The sequence below is a fragment of the Syngnathoides biaculeatus genome, chromosome 5 (genome assembly GCF_019802595.1).
Source record: "Syngnathoides biaculeatus isolate LvHL_M chromosome 5, ASM1980259v1, whole genome shotgun sequence".
Classification (NCBI taxonomy): domain Eukaryota; kingdom Metazoa; phylum Chordata; class Actinopteri; order Syngnathiformes; family Syngnathidae; genus Syngnathoides; species Syngnathoides biaculeatus.
In genome coordinates this window covers 34,020,079-34,033,811 of record NC_084644.1, presented here as the reverse complement: position 1 = coordinate 34,033,811, position 13,733 = coordinate 34,020,079, and the positions used below count along the sequence as shown (strand labels likewise).

The following is a 13,733-nucleotide window of genomic DNA, read 5'->3' as shown; positions in this document are numbered from 1 at the left end:
TGACCACACCCAGTCTGGGGAGGATGCCAGGAGCATGACAATTGTCCGACGGAATCTTCGGAAGTGGCACGAAGTGAACCATCTTGGAGAATCGGTCCACTACAAACAGCACAACTGTGTTTCCCTGAGAGGGCGGTAGGGCGGTGACGAAGTCCAACCCGATGTGCGACCACGGGCGAAAAGGGATGGACAGATGCCGCAACTCACCCATTGGTCGTAAATGGGACGTCTTATTGGCCGCACACACCGGGCAGGCATTGACGAATTCCTTCACGTCTTTGCTGAGGTTGGGCCACCAGAATCTCTGTTGGACCACAGAATGAGTTTTTGTCATACCTGGGTGGCAGACCGTCTTGTTCGAATGGGCCCAGTTGACGACATCTCCCCGAAGTGATGGAACGACAAACAGGCGATCAGACGGACAATCTGCGGGCAGCGGCGTCTCTCCCAGGGCCTCCTACACCTGTGACTCGACCGCCCAGGTGAAGCCGGACACAAAGCATGCCTCTGGCAGGATAGGAGCTGCTACTGACTCCATCGCTCCCCCTCATGGATCCGTGAGAGGGCGTCCGGCTTGGCTTTCTTGGAACCTGGGCGGAAGGACAGAGTGAAGCGGAAATGGGTGAAGAAGAGAGCCCACCTGGCCTGGCGGGCGTTCAACCGCTTTGCGGTCCTCAGGTACTCTAGATTTTGTGGTCGGTGAGGACCACGAACGGTACTTCTGAGCCCTCCAGCCAGTGCCGCCACTCCTCCATAGCAGTCTTGACCGCCAGCAGTTTGCGATCCCCCACATCGTAGTTTCTCTCTGCCGGGGTTAGCTTCCTAGACAGGAATGCACATGGGTGGATCCTTCCATCTTTGGGACTCCGCTGCGATAAGATGGCTCCAATTCCCGAGTCCGACGCGTCCACCTCCACCATAAACTGGCGATCCGGATCCGGGATAATGAGGATGGGTGTGGTGGTGAAACTTGCCTTAAGTTGATTGAAGGCCTCCTGGCAGGTCCGGGACCATTCGAAAACGTTGTGCGGAAAGGTGAGAGCGTGCAGAGGGATGCCCATGGCACTGAAGTTCCGAATGAACTTCCTGTAGAAATTTGCGAAGCCAATGAACCTCTGCACGTCCCTCCTGCTGGCACCGCGTTGATCTTCCCGGGATCCATCCGTATCTCCCCTTCTGCCAGGATGAAGCCCAGAAAGGACACGGTTGCTCTTTGGAACTCGCACTTCTCCCATTTCACGAACAGTTGGTGCTGCAAGAGACGCTGGAGCACCTCTCTGGCCTGTCGGATATGGGAGGTCAAGTCTGCTGAGAAGATGAAAATGTCGTCAAGGTATACAAATATGTTTTTGTTGAGGAACTCCCGAAGCAAGTCATTAATAAAGTTTTGGAAGACGGCCAGGGCTTTGGTCAGTCCGACGTAGGACGACGGAGTCGTAATGCCGCGTGGGAGTGTTGAAAGCCGTCTTCCATTCGTCGCCCTCCCGGATCCGCACCAGATGATATGCACTGCGCAAGTCCTGTTTGGTGAAGATCCGGGCACCTTGAAGGAGTTCAAATGCCGTTCCGATTAAGGGCAAGGGGTACCTGTTCTTGACCATGATGTCATTCAAGCCTCGGAGGTCGATGCAGGGTCGTAAAGTGGAGTCCTTATTCTTAACGAAAAAAAACCCTGCACCGGCTGGTGAGGAGGATGGGCGAATGAGTCCGGTTGCCAGAGACTCCTCGACGTAATCCCTCATTGCCTGGTGCTCCGGTCCTGTCAAAGAGAACAGTCTCCCTCTGGGAGGTGAGGTGCCTGGGAGGAGTTTGATAGCACAGTCATAAGGCCGATGCAGCGGCAGAGATTTTGCCTTGGACTCAGAAAAAAACTCCTTTAAATCATGGTAACAAGAGGGCACTGTGGCTAATTCGGAGGTGGTACTCAGTTCAGCAACTTGAATCCCTCCGTCCTCAGCAGCAAGACACTGCTTGTGACAGTCCTCACCCCATGCCATTATCCGACCCGTGACCCAGTCAATGAGGGGGTTGTGTCTCTTGAGCCACGGGCTCCCCAGGATTATATCACTGCTGCTAGAGTTAAAAACGTGGAAACTAATGCGCTCTGTGTGCGTGTCCGGAAAGCCCATACGTAACGTTTGTGTGTGGTGTGTAACCTGGCAGAGGAACTTGCCGTTGGCGGGGTAAGCAATACGAAGCCGCTGTGTGGGGAAGGTTGCCGCACGCAACGCTGCGACCACACCGGGATTAATAAGGTTAGCGTCTGAACCGGAGTCAATGAACGCGGTCACTAAGCACGAGTGAGACTCCGTTCCTATGGTGAGGTGCAAAAACGACAGCCCTGACTCAGCGACAGTATACCGCACACTCGCTGGCGTAGAGATCTTAAGGTCGGAGCGCTTTGGTAGATCGGTAGATAGCAACGGGAGATTAAGTGTCCAAGACGACCACAGCGGAAACAACGCCCTTCTTATCGGTGGCGTAACCCGCTCCTCCGCTGAGCTGCCAAGCCACTCCACTTGCATGGGTTCCGACGTAGTCAGCAGTGTGGGCGGCTGGGAAGCGACCGGGCTGAGCTTCTCCGTCTCCTCCTCGGTCATGCCGTCCATCTGCCCCTGCACGGCCAAGCGCTGATCCACCTTGAGGGCCAGTGCGATGAGAGCGTCCAGCGAAGGCGGAAGATCCATGGCAATGAGGTGGCCACGGATCCGTGGGGATAGTCCTTGGGGAATTGTCATGAGTGAGACCGCCGCCTTGCGTTCCGGAGCCGCGTACTGGAATACTTGGCTGAGCGCGCAGACGAACGTCGTCCATGAACGGCAGATCTCCGAGTCACGACTCCACTCTGCTGTGGCCCACGCCTCCGCCCTCCCCGTCATGTGGGAAATGGTGAAGGCGATCCAGGAGCGGTCCGTGGGGAAAGCAGACGCCAGCACTTAAAAATGGAGGTCGCACTGCGCAAGGAAGGGCTTGACGTCGCCTGAGAACCGTTCCGGTCGGGAGAGCGGAGTTATGCTGGCATGGGAGGGCTCCGTAACAGGCGGAACGGGTGGACTCGTAGCGACAGGCGGAGTGACCATCGTCGGCGTAGCAGCCGCGCTAGCTTGGGATGCTAGCCACGGCTCCAGCCAGGCACAGAGCTCATGGAGACGTTGATTCGTTACCTGGAGAGCAGCCTCCTGCTCAGCCAGGCGTCTGCTCTGGAACTGTAACGATCGGCGAATGACTTCGGAGTCGGCTGGGTCCATGTTGTGGCCAGATGGTTCTGTTACGAACGAGGCTCGAGGGCGGATCCAAATGCACGACTCCAGAGGCAAGCAGGTAGTGTACAGAAAGCCTTTTTTGGTCCGTGGTCAATGATCAGCGAGTCAGTCAGGAAAAGCAGCAGTATTAGAAGAGGCAGGCTTACTCGGATGGTCAGGGAACAGGCGAGGGTTGGTACACGTAGGTCAGGTATACGGGATTGCGGGAACGAAGCATGGGAATCAACGATCTGGCGGAGGACTAGTTGTCCCCCGTGTCCTATAAGTACTGGGTATAATCAGCTGAAACAGGGTGCAGGGGTGTGTCGACTAATTGGCTGACCGCACCCAGCCTGGGGAGGATGCCAGGAGCATGACACCTTGTGATTAATGTGAATGTGTTACTCACAGGGGGACTCTGGGTATGTAGCAGACACTTACTGGTAAACCTCCCGGTCTCATAGTTCCCCTTCTTCGACATAGAGGGAGCTAACATGTTATATCCTAACCCTAACCCTAACCCTCACCTTCAAACAAAATTTGATAAAAAGATATACATATATATTTACGTTCGCTGTGTTCGTCTTTCTGAGATGTCCATAGTGAACGTGAACCTCCCGCTTCCCAAACCAGGGAAACCCACCAGTGAAGGCAAGACCTATCGTCCAATCAGTCTGTTATCACCGCTGGCCAAGACCCTCGAGCTTTTAATGCTCCCCGCCCTGAGCAAGCCTCTGACAACTGCCAGTAACCAGCATGGTTCAGGAAGCGTCGTAGTACAACCACAGCGCTCCAGGTCATACCAACCAAATACCGTGTGGTTTCAACCAAAAAAAGCCTGCCCACCATACCATCGCGGTTGCTCTCAACCTGAGCAAGGCATTCGACTGCGTCAGCCACTTGACGCTGCTGTTGGACATCGTCGAGGCAAACCTACCATCTCTGCTGAACTACCTACGCGGCAGGTATTCATATGTCGAATTCAACAACGTCAAATCGTCGAGCCGACAAGTTCGCCAAGGTGTCCCCCAAGGGGGTGTTCTGAGCCCGCAGGTTTTCAATCACTACATCTCAAAATAGCCCAGGAGACTGACGCACAGTCCACAACTTCTTTGCCACCCGAAGTCTCCAACTTTCGGCCGAAAAATCACCACCTGCAACGCCGAACAGTCGACGAGACTGAACATCGAAATCGGAGGCAATCGGATTCCTACCATCTGTAATCCAAAAATCCTTGGCGTCACCTACAATCCCTCGCAGACGTTCCATGAACACGCAAAAATTGTGCGCTCCAAACTCAATAAAAGAAACAACGTTTTGAAGTGCCTATCCTGCACCACGTGGGGTCCAGACCAAGGAGACCATGGCTTCCATCGATCACCTTCACACCAAGTCGAAACGCCTTCCGGTTCGCAAGCACAATGTGATGCTCATGAAACAATACGCGCTTCAGTGCTACTTCACCGGACATTCTAATCACGAGGTGACAAGGCAAGAAGCGTGCCCCAGAGCGTTGCACAAAACCGTCAGAGATATCGAGCCATTGATTGAGCAGTACATCCATCGGCTGGCCGTCGATGCAGAGGACAACAGGCGTGGCCTCTTGGCGATTCATCAAACCGCCGTAGCCGACGTGATCGCCAGCTACATACCCAACATCGTGTTGGGCGGCTACCCTGCCTCCAGTAGCCGAATCCGAAAGACAATTCCCGCGACCCGTGACATCGACGCTATCACAACTCCATTCGGGCTGGTGTCATAAGCTCAACAACTATCGGAATCGCCTCGACGACAACATCGTCAATAAATGCCCATTGTGTGTCGTCACCCCCCACAATACGCGTCATCTCTTCAACTGTGATCAAAAACCAACCACAGTGACGGTGAAATACCTGTAGAGCGCCCCGGCAGATGTGGCTCACTTTCTGGACCTTGATACGGTGTAACGACTGTCGTACTTGGCTACTACAACAACAACGTGCAGGCAAAACAGCTTTGAAGTTCTAATTTTACCTCATTGGAGCACTTTGGCACTTATTTTATGCTTTGCACACTTATGTTCTTGCCTGTATTAAAGTATTAAGTAGATTGAGCAGGAATCAGAGGATCTTAGGCAGCAGTTGGAATTGGACAATATGCGATGTTTATTATGGTTAGCGGTGGTCGGAAGCATTATTTTCATTAATTGGACTGTCTGTATGCTGTTTGTATTCCGGGAGTTTGTCATTGGGTTTTAGCTTTGTTAAAATTTCCTTGTATAATGAGGGGTGGGTCTGGGTGTTTTGCTATTTACTTGTTGAGTGAGCGTTAGCAGTGCTGTGTTTATGCTAGAATGCAGACCCTGACAAGGATGAAACTGGCAAACTCATTTAGCGAGTAAAACATCTTACAGTTCAAGAACACCAACGGCAAAAATGGGCTGCAGTGTGTGTTGAGGTCTATGACGTCCATGCACCATTTCTCATTGATATTACAGCATATACCACCACCTTTTGTTTTATCCGGCAGCTCTGCAATGCGATCCACCCGGTGAATATGGAAGCTGGGTGGCTCTAGCTCCATCGAGAATGGATTCCCACAGCAAAGTCTCGGCGAAGCATAACATGGCAGAACGTCTGAAGTCTTTGCTCGTCCTTATCAGATGAAGCTCATTCTGATAGTAAGGGAGCGTAGATTCACGAGATGAATCAACAGGAGCACCGGATTAGACTATTTACATGTAAAATGAATTTCTACTTACGAAATGTTCACGTTATGAAATGACTTCCTGAAGGGATTAATTTCATAAGTAAAGGTACCACTACATTATATTCATTTATTGATTCATTTGCCTAGGTAGTGTGTCTGACAAAAGTAAAAATATAAGTATAAAGGACTCTTGAGACTTCTGTAGTATTTACTGTCAAGGTTGTTTTTTTTTAATTATTCTCTTTATCACTATTGTTTTTCTTATTTGTTTTTGTAGTTTATAGTCATATCTCTACTTACAAACATCTCTATTGAAAAAAAATTGTTTAGGTAAAATAAAGACTCCCAAGAAAAATGTTTTCTTTAGTTACAAAGGAAATTCAGGATACGAAAGTAAAAAAATCGTGCTTGAGTCCATCGAACATAAACATGGTTTGAAAGTCGCGCGATAGATCTTTAGTTATCGCCGGAGCATCTTCCTGGAACCACATTGACTATCACGTAGCATCTTCCTGGCATCACATTGGCTTGGAGGGACGTCAATCTTTAGCCATGATGCACGTCCTGTATCTTGGTTTGTGTGGCGCAATAGAGCTGCTCCCCAATTAGCGATCACACATTATCTTCCTGGCATCACATTCCTCTATTGGCTAGGGGGGACGTCAATCTTTACTCGTGGTGAACTTCCGGGATTTTTGTCACCGAATCCAAGTATTTGAACACCTGAGAAAACCAATGTTAATATTTGGTACATTAGTCTTGGTTTGCAATGACAAATTCAAACGTTTCCTGTAGTTGTTCACCAGTTTTGCACACACTGCAGGAGGGATTTTTGCCCATCCCTCCACACAGATCTTCTCTCGATCAAACAGGTTTCTGGGTTGTCGCTGAGAAACACAGAGTTTCAGCTCCCTCCAAAGATTTTCTAGTGGGTTTAGGTCTGGGGACTGGCTAGGCCACGCCAGAACCTTGATATGGATCTTACGGAGCCACTCCTTGGTTTTCCTGACTGTGTGCTTTGGGTCATTGTCGTGTTGAAAGACCTAGCCACGACCCATCTTCAATGCTCTGACTGAGGGAAAGAGGTTGTTCCCCCAAATCTTACAATACATGGCCGTGGTCATCCTCTCCTTAATACAGTGCAGTTGTCCTGTCCCATGTGCAGAAAAACACCCCAAAGTATGATGCTTTCACCCCATGCTTCACAGTAGAGATGGTGTTCTTGTGATGGAACGCATCATTCGTCTTCCTCCAAACACGTTTAGTGGACTTATGACCAAAAATTTAAATTTTGGTCTCATCTGACCACAAACTTTCTCCTCTGTATCATCCAAATGGTCAGTAGCAAACTTCAGACGGACCTTGACATGTGCTGGTTTAAGTAGGGGAACCTTCCGTGCCATGCAGGATTTGAAACCATGACGTCTCAGTGTATTACCAAGAGTCCCTTGGAAACTGTGGTCCCAGCTCTTTTCAGGTCATTGACCAAGTCCTGCCGTGTAGTCCTGTGCTGATTCCTCACATTTCCAAGGATCATTGAGACTCCACGAGGTGATATCTTGCATGGGGCTCCACTCCGATTGAGATTGACTGTCATGTTTAGCTTCTTCCATTTTCTATTGATTGCTCCAACAGTGGACATTTTTTCGCAATTTCTCCGTAGCCCTTTCCAGCCATGTGGAGTTGTACAATTTTGTCTCTGGTGTCTTTAGACAGCTCTTTGGTCTTGGCCATGTTACAAGTTTGAGTCTTACTGATTGGCTGGGGTGGACAGGTGTCTCTGTGCAGCTAACGACCTCACAAAGGTGCATCTGATTCAGGATAATACATGGGTCGTATCCACGTATTGCTGACATGCTGCTCCCCAGCAGGAGGAAAACTGCACTTTTCCTCTTAAGCTCTGTTTTTAAGCAGTCCCCTGAACATGAGTTCAGCGTGTTGCTTGAATCTATGCCACACATCTGGTAGATTGGATTAGTTAGAACACAGACACCTCCTCATTGTCTTGTTTTTTTTTCCCGTGAGTTCGTTTTTTTTTCCCGGAGTTTGTGTTTTTTTTCTCCCCTGTAAGTCCGTAGTTATACTACTGGCACTCTGACACCAAGTTATGATCTTGCTGCTGTGTTATTGAATAACATAGACATGAGTCCAACTGTACTTTTTGACATGGTTGATATTTATTTCACTTTTCCCTCGACAACCACTCTATCACTTCCTTGTCGTCCTGTCTCGTTGCGACCCGCTGAGGTCGTCACAATCAGAATTATACCACACTTGCTATATACGAGAGGTACTATAGGTCAATCTAATAATAACGAGACAATATTTGCTCTTGAGTTTCACATGTGGCTTCTTTCTTTATTACTCACTCCAGCACAAGTGCCTCAATCACCTCTGGTTACAGTGTTCGTCTGTCAAAGGACTTTCAAGATAAAAGATCTAAAGATAACTCAAGCCAAAACATTAGAGTATACACTTATCGCTTGATATGTAGACACAATCTTGGCATCCAAAATGGTGTTGTAAACAAAAAAAAAAGATGGAGATTCAGCATCTGCTGGTTCAATGTAAACCTGCAGAAGATGCTTCCTGCAACATCTGTAATTAATTAATTAAAATAAGATTAAAAGTTTATAAAAAAAATAAATGTGAGCGGAGCGCGCGTCATCCATGCCCAAAGTTGCAGAAGTGTCATTCTACGATATCCAAGTGGTTGCCATATTGGCTGCATCCTCTGTCCGTGATGTCACCCGTCATTCACCAATGAAAACACGCGGTGCACTCTAACTATGGGAGACAAACCCGCCCCTTCTGACACGGAAGCTCTTTTTGAAAAGGAGAACACCACACAACCAAGTGAAGTTACCGGGGCAATATTACATGATTGTTTCGAGCCCTTGGGGCAATATTGCACTATTGTTTCGAGCCATATTCAGATGATATGCGATCACGGCCAAACCCCATCCCCGTCAGATCCACTTCAGCGGCGTAGATAAGCCATCGCGGCTCATCGCAGCCGGACGGTGTGGCTTATGACGGAGCCGAGCCACCCTGCTTTAGGGGGTTGTTCATGGACGCCGCAGTACGCGATGAACAACACAGTCGAGCCGGTGCGCTTTACAATGCATACGCAGCTGAGTGAGGCATTCTCGGCTGGGTTCTTCAGAGCCTCCCCCATCAGCAAAGCCCGGCGCGTAGGCTTCGCAGAAGCCGCGCCCGCCGAATGCGGCACCTCAGCCGGTGTGGCTGATTTTCGGCGCCGTGGTGGCATATAATGGAGCCGAGCCATCCTGCTTAAGGGGGTTGTTCATAGACGCCCCTGTAGACGATGAACAACACTGTCAAGCCGGGGTGCTTTACTGTGCGCACGCGGCTGAGTGAGGCATTCTCAGGTGGGCTCTTCAGAGCCGCCCCTGTCCGTGAGCCCGAAGTGCAGCCTTCGCTGGCGAAGCAGCAGCCCGACGCCGTCCGACGCGCACATCGGCATATTTTGTACGCGGATCTTTGGTTACGTTATGAGAGACCAATTACGTGGTCCGCCCCAAACTATTATTTTTTTTAGTAGCTGTAGACACACCTACCTGTTATTTGGAACCCACAAAGCTCTCGTCCGGTGAACCCGTGCAATCCATTTTTCATGACGAACCAGGTCTCTTGCAAACTTATGAGGGGTAAATCCATTGTCACGAGTGTTCAAGCAATGTCCAACAATGCAATGAGGCGGCATTCTGGCTAACAAGAAGGAACAACAAGCGACCTTCCCGGGGTAAAACTAATGGAAACAAACGAGTCTATTTGGGGGTGCCTCTGTCCTTTTCGTCACTTCCTGCTTCTTCTCAAAAACAAATCCCTCGGGAGGATTTTCCTGGCAGGAGTTACAAATAGCTGTATATATCAAAGTCATGTTTTGTGGCGAAAAAACGCATGGGCCCATATTGGCTGCTGTTTTTCATTAATAAAATACTAAAAATCATCCGTTTCATGACAGGACCCCTTTAACTATACATATTAGAGTGACACCAATGAACAATGACAAATTCCTTGTGTTTTAACATGTAGTACATGTCCAATAAGGATTAATCTGATTCAGAATGCTTTTGGAGTAACAAATCCCTTGTGTTTCTTACCTGGACAGACAGCTATATTACAGAATTTAGTCTGCTTCTCTGGACCCTCACAGGGGTCTCCCCCAAACTGGGGAGGGGTGCAGGTTCGTGTTCGGGATCGAAAACCTCTGCCACATGTTGACGAACATAAACTCCATGGTGACCATTCATCCCAAGCGCCAGCCACTGCAAAAAGAGATGCTACAGTATATTACATCCAGAAAATTTCATATTAATATTGTCAATTGCATTTCAATATTTTACATGATTATACATTTTAATTCATTGATTGTTGTTGAAACCCTTTTTTAAACCCTAATGTAAAAATATTCCCAATGGGGGCAAATACACACTTAAGTCGCAGATCTTGTATTGTAGAAAGTATGACTATGAAACTTCAAGGAGAGGGCTTGGAGAGGGCAAGTAGTTGACTGGAGAGAGAGCGGAATTTACCTGGACAAACAACAGGGATGCAAGTTCTCTGTTCTTGCAGAGGCCCACTACATTGGGTACTGTATGAGGAGGAGACACAGAAACGAGTGCGACTCTGCCAGCCCTCCCCACATGTAGCAGAACACACACTCCAAGCTGACCACTCCTCCCCTGAGGTTGAGCCTAACGAAGAGTAAGAGCAGATAAAGAATGGGAATGTAGAAAAAAAGATGAGAAAAGGAGAGGTCCATAACTATAACCATGTAGGGTCTTGCATCTGAAGGACCATCCATCCATCCATCCATTTTCTTAGCCACTTATCCTCGCAAGGGTCATTTGAGTGCTGGAGTTGTCAACAGGCAGGGTACACCCTGAACTGGTTGGCAGCCAATTGCAGGGCAGATGGAGACAGACAACCGTCACACTCACAATCACACCAAGGGGGAATTTAGAGTGTCCAATTAATGTTGCAAGTTTTTGGGATGTGGGAGGAAACCGGAGTGCCCGGTGAAAACCCATGCAGGCATGGGGAGAAGACGCAAACTCCACAGAGGTGGGGCAGGGATTAAACTCTGGATTTCAGAACTGTAAGGCAAAACACTTTACAGCCACACCACAGTGCCGCCTTGACGGACTATTGTGTGATAATTAATTTAAAAAAAAATATTAACATTTTTCTTGCCGGAGGGATCAGGATGGCGAAGTCCAGAGGTAATATCGGAGAAAATTTCTAAAAATGTGTTAGAAGCATTCAAATTTACAAATAGCATATTTGTAACTAAATAGGCCAATGGCCAAACAAACCTGTGTGAGCCCTTTAAAACAATAAGATGCAAAGTTTGTCCATATATGAATGGGGATCACACATATTAACATATGTACTGGTGCAATATACTCGTATTCATATTCGCTGGTTTGGCTGAGACATCGGAATAATTGTGTGGTGTTACAGAGATCGCAAGAGAGAGAGAGAGAGAGAGAGAGGAGAGAGAGGAGAGAGAGAGAGAGAGAGAGAGAGAGAAGAGAGAGAGAGAGAGAGAGAGAGAGAGAGAGAGAGAGAGAGAAAGAGAGAGAGAGATGATAGATCAGAGATGGGTAAACTACAGCCCAGGGGGCACATCTGGCCCATTTATCATTACAGTCTGGCACCCCAAAGAGAACAGAATTGACAAAATCATACCAAAATCACGACTATATTTATGGGACCTTGTCTATAAAGTCAAATGATTCCACCAGGTTGTTGTGCAATGGCCACCGGTTCCACCAGGCGGCAGTTCCTGTGATATGTTGAGTTGAATTTGGCTGTACTGTTCCTATCCTGCTTCCGCTCCGAACATTTAAACCATCAGCAGTGGCCCAAAGAGAAATAATGTCAACAGTGAATACAGAGCTGTGATTGTGTTATTTTAAGAAATAAGTAAAAAATTGCAATTGTTTCCCTGACAGAATAACCAGAATGTTTTTCAGTTCATCATTGTTGAATGCTGATGATACGTAGAGTGGTTTCACAAACATTTGCAAGCGTTTTACAAATCAAGAAAAAAAAACCTTGCTGATACAGTGAAGAAAATAAGTATTTAAACACCCAGCTATATTGGAAGTTTTCCCACTTAGAAATCATGGAGGTGTATGAAATTTTATTTGGAGGTGCATGTCCACTGTGAGAGAGATAATCTAAAAAGAAAAATCCAGAAATTCCAATGTATGCTTTTTCTTAACGATTTATTTGTGTGATACAGCTGCAAATAAGTATTTGAACACCTGTCTATCTGGTAGAATTCTGATCCTCAAAGACCTGCTAGTCCGCCTTTAAAAGTCCACCTCCACTTCATGTATTATCTTGAATCAGATGCACCTGTGTGAGGTTGTTAGCTGCATAATGACATCTGAAATTGAATTGTACAACTCCACACGGCTGGAAAGGGCTACGGAGAAATTGCCAAGCAGCTGGATGAAAAAGGGTCCACTGTTGGAACAATCATTAGAAAATGGAAGAAGATAAACATGACGGTCAATCTCAATCAGAGTGGAGCCCCATGCAAGATCTCACCTTGTGGGGTCTCAATAATCCTTAGAAAGGTGAGGAATCAGATCAGGACTACACGGCAGGACTTGGTCAATGACCTGAAAAGAGCTGGGACCACCGTTTCCAAGGTGACTGTTGGTAATACGCTAAGATGTCATAGTTGGAAATCATGCATCGCATGGAAGGTTCCCCTGCTTAAACCAGCACATGGCAAGGCCCGACTTAAGTTTGCCAATGACCATTTGGATGATCCAGAGAAGTAATCGGAGAAAGTTTTGTGGTCAGATGAGACCAAAACGGAACCATGTTTGGAGGAAGACGAAAGATGAGTTCTATCCCAAGAACACCATCCCTACTGTGAAACATGGGGGTGGTAGCATCATGCTTTGGGCGTGTTTTTCTGCACATGGGACAAGATGACTGCACTGTATTAAGGAGAGGATGACTATGGCCATGTATTGTGAGATTTGGGGGAACAACCTCTTTCCCTCAGTCAGAGCATTGACGGTGGGTTGTGGCTGGTTCATTCAAGATGACAATGACCCGAAGCACACAGCCAGGAAAACCAAGGAGTGGGTCCGTAAGAAGCATATCAAGGTTCTGGCATGGCCTAGCCAATCTCCAGACCTAAAACCAATTGAAAATCTTTGGAGGGAGCTGAAACTCAGTGTTTCTCAGCGACAGCTCAGAACCCTGTCTAATCTAAAGAAGATCTGTATGGAAAAGTGGGCCAAAATCCCTCCTGCAGTGTGCAAACCTGGAGAACAACTACAGGAAGGAAAGGCTACTGTACCAAATATTACCATTCTTTTTTTCTTCAGGTGTTCATATACTTATTTGCAGCTCTATTACATGAATTTAATCATTAAAAAAATCATACATTGTGATTTCTGGATTTTGTTTGTAGATTACCTCTTGCAGTGGACATGCACCTCCGATTAAAATTTTAGACCCCTAAATGATTTCCACGTAGGAGAACTTGTAATATAGCAGGGTCTTCAAATACATATTAACTTCACAGTATATGCATTGGGAGAAAAAGGGATTTGGTCGCGATTGTTGAATCTCTATTTTTCTTTTGGGTTGTCCTGTGACGGGTCCCGACAGCATGTCATCTTTTTCCATCTAAGCCTATCTCGTGCATCCTCCTCTTTAACATCCACGGTCCTCATGTCCTCCATCATAACATCTATCAACCTTTTCTTTGGTCTTCCTCTCACTCTTTTCCCTGGCAGCTCC

General features: G+C 47.6%; 1 protein-coding gene across 1 annotated transcript in view; it reads right to left on the bottom strand.

The window, feature by feature from the left end:
* The window catches only part of LOC133500796 (adhesion G protein-coupled receptor B1-like), a 326,242-nt gene that overhangs the window by 180,750 nt on the left and 131,759 nt on the right, over nucleotides 1–13,733 (bottom strand). The window contains exons 4-5 of the mRNA XM_061819933.1: nucleotides 10,490–10,651; nucleotides 10,058–10,222 (exon numbers count right to left, since the gene is read on the bottom strand). Of these exons, the coding sequence (XP_061675917.1) occupies nucleotides 10,058–10,222; nucleotides 10,490–10,651 (327 nt within the window). The remainder of the gene's footprint in view (nucleotides 1–10,057; nucleotides 10,223–10,489; nucleotides 10,652–13,733) is intronic.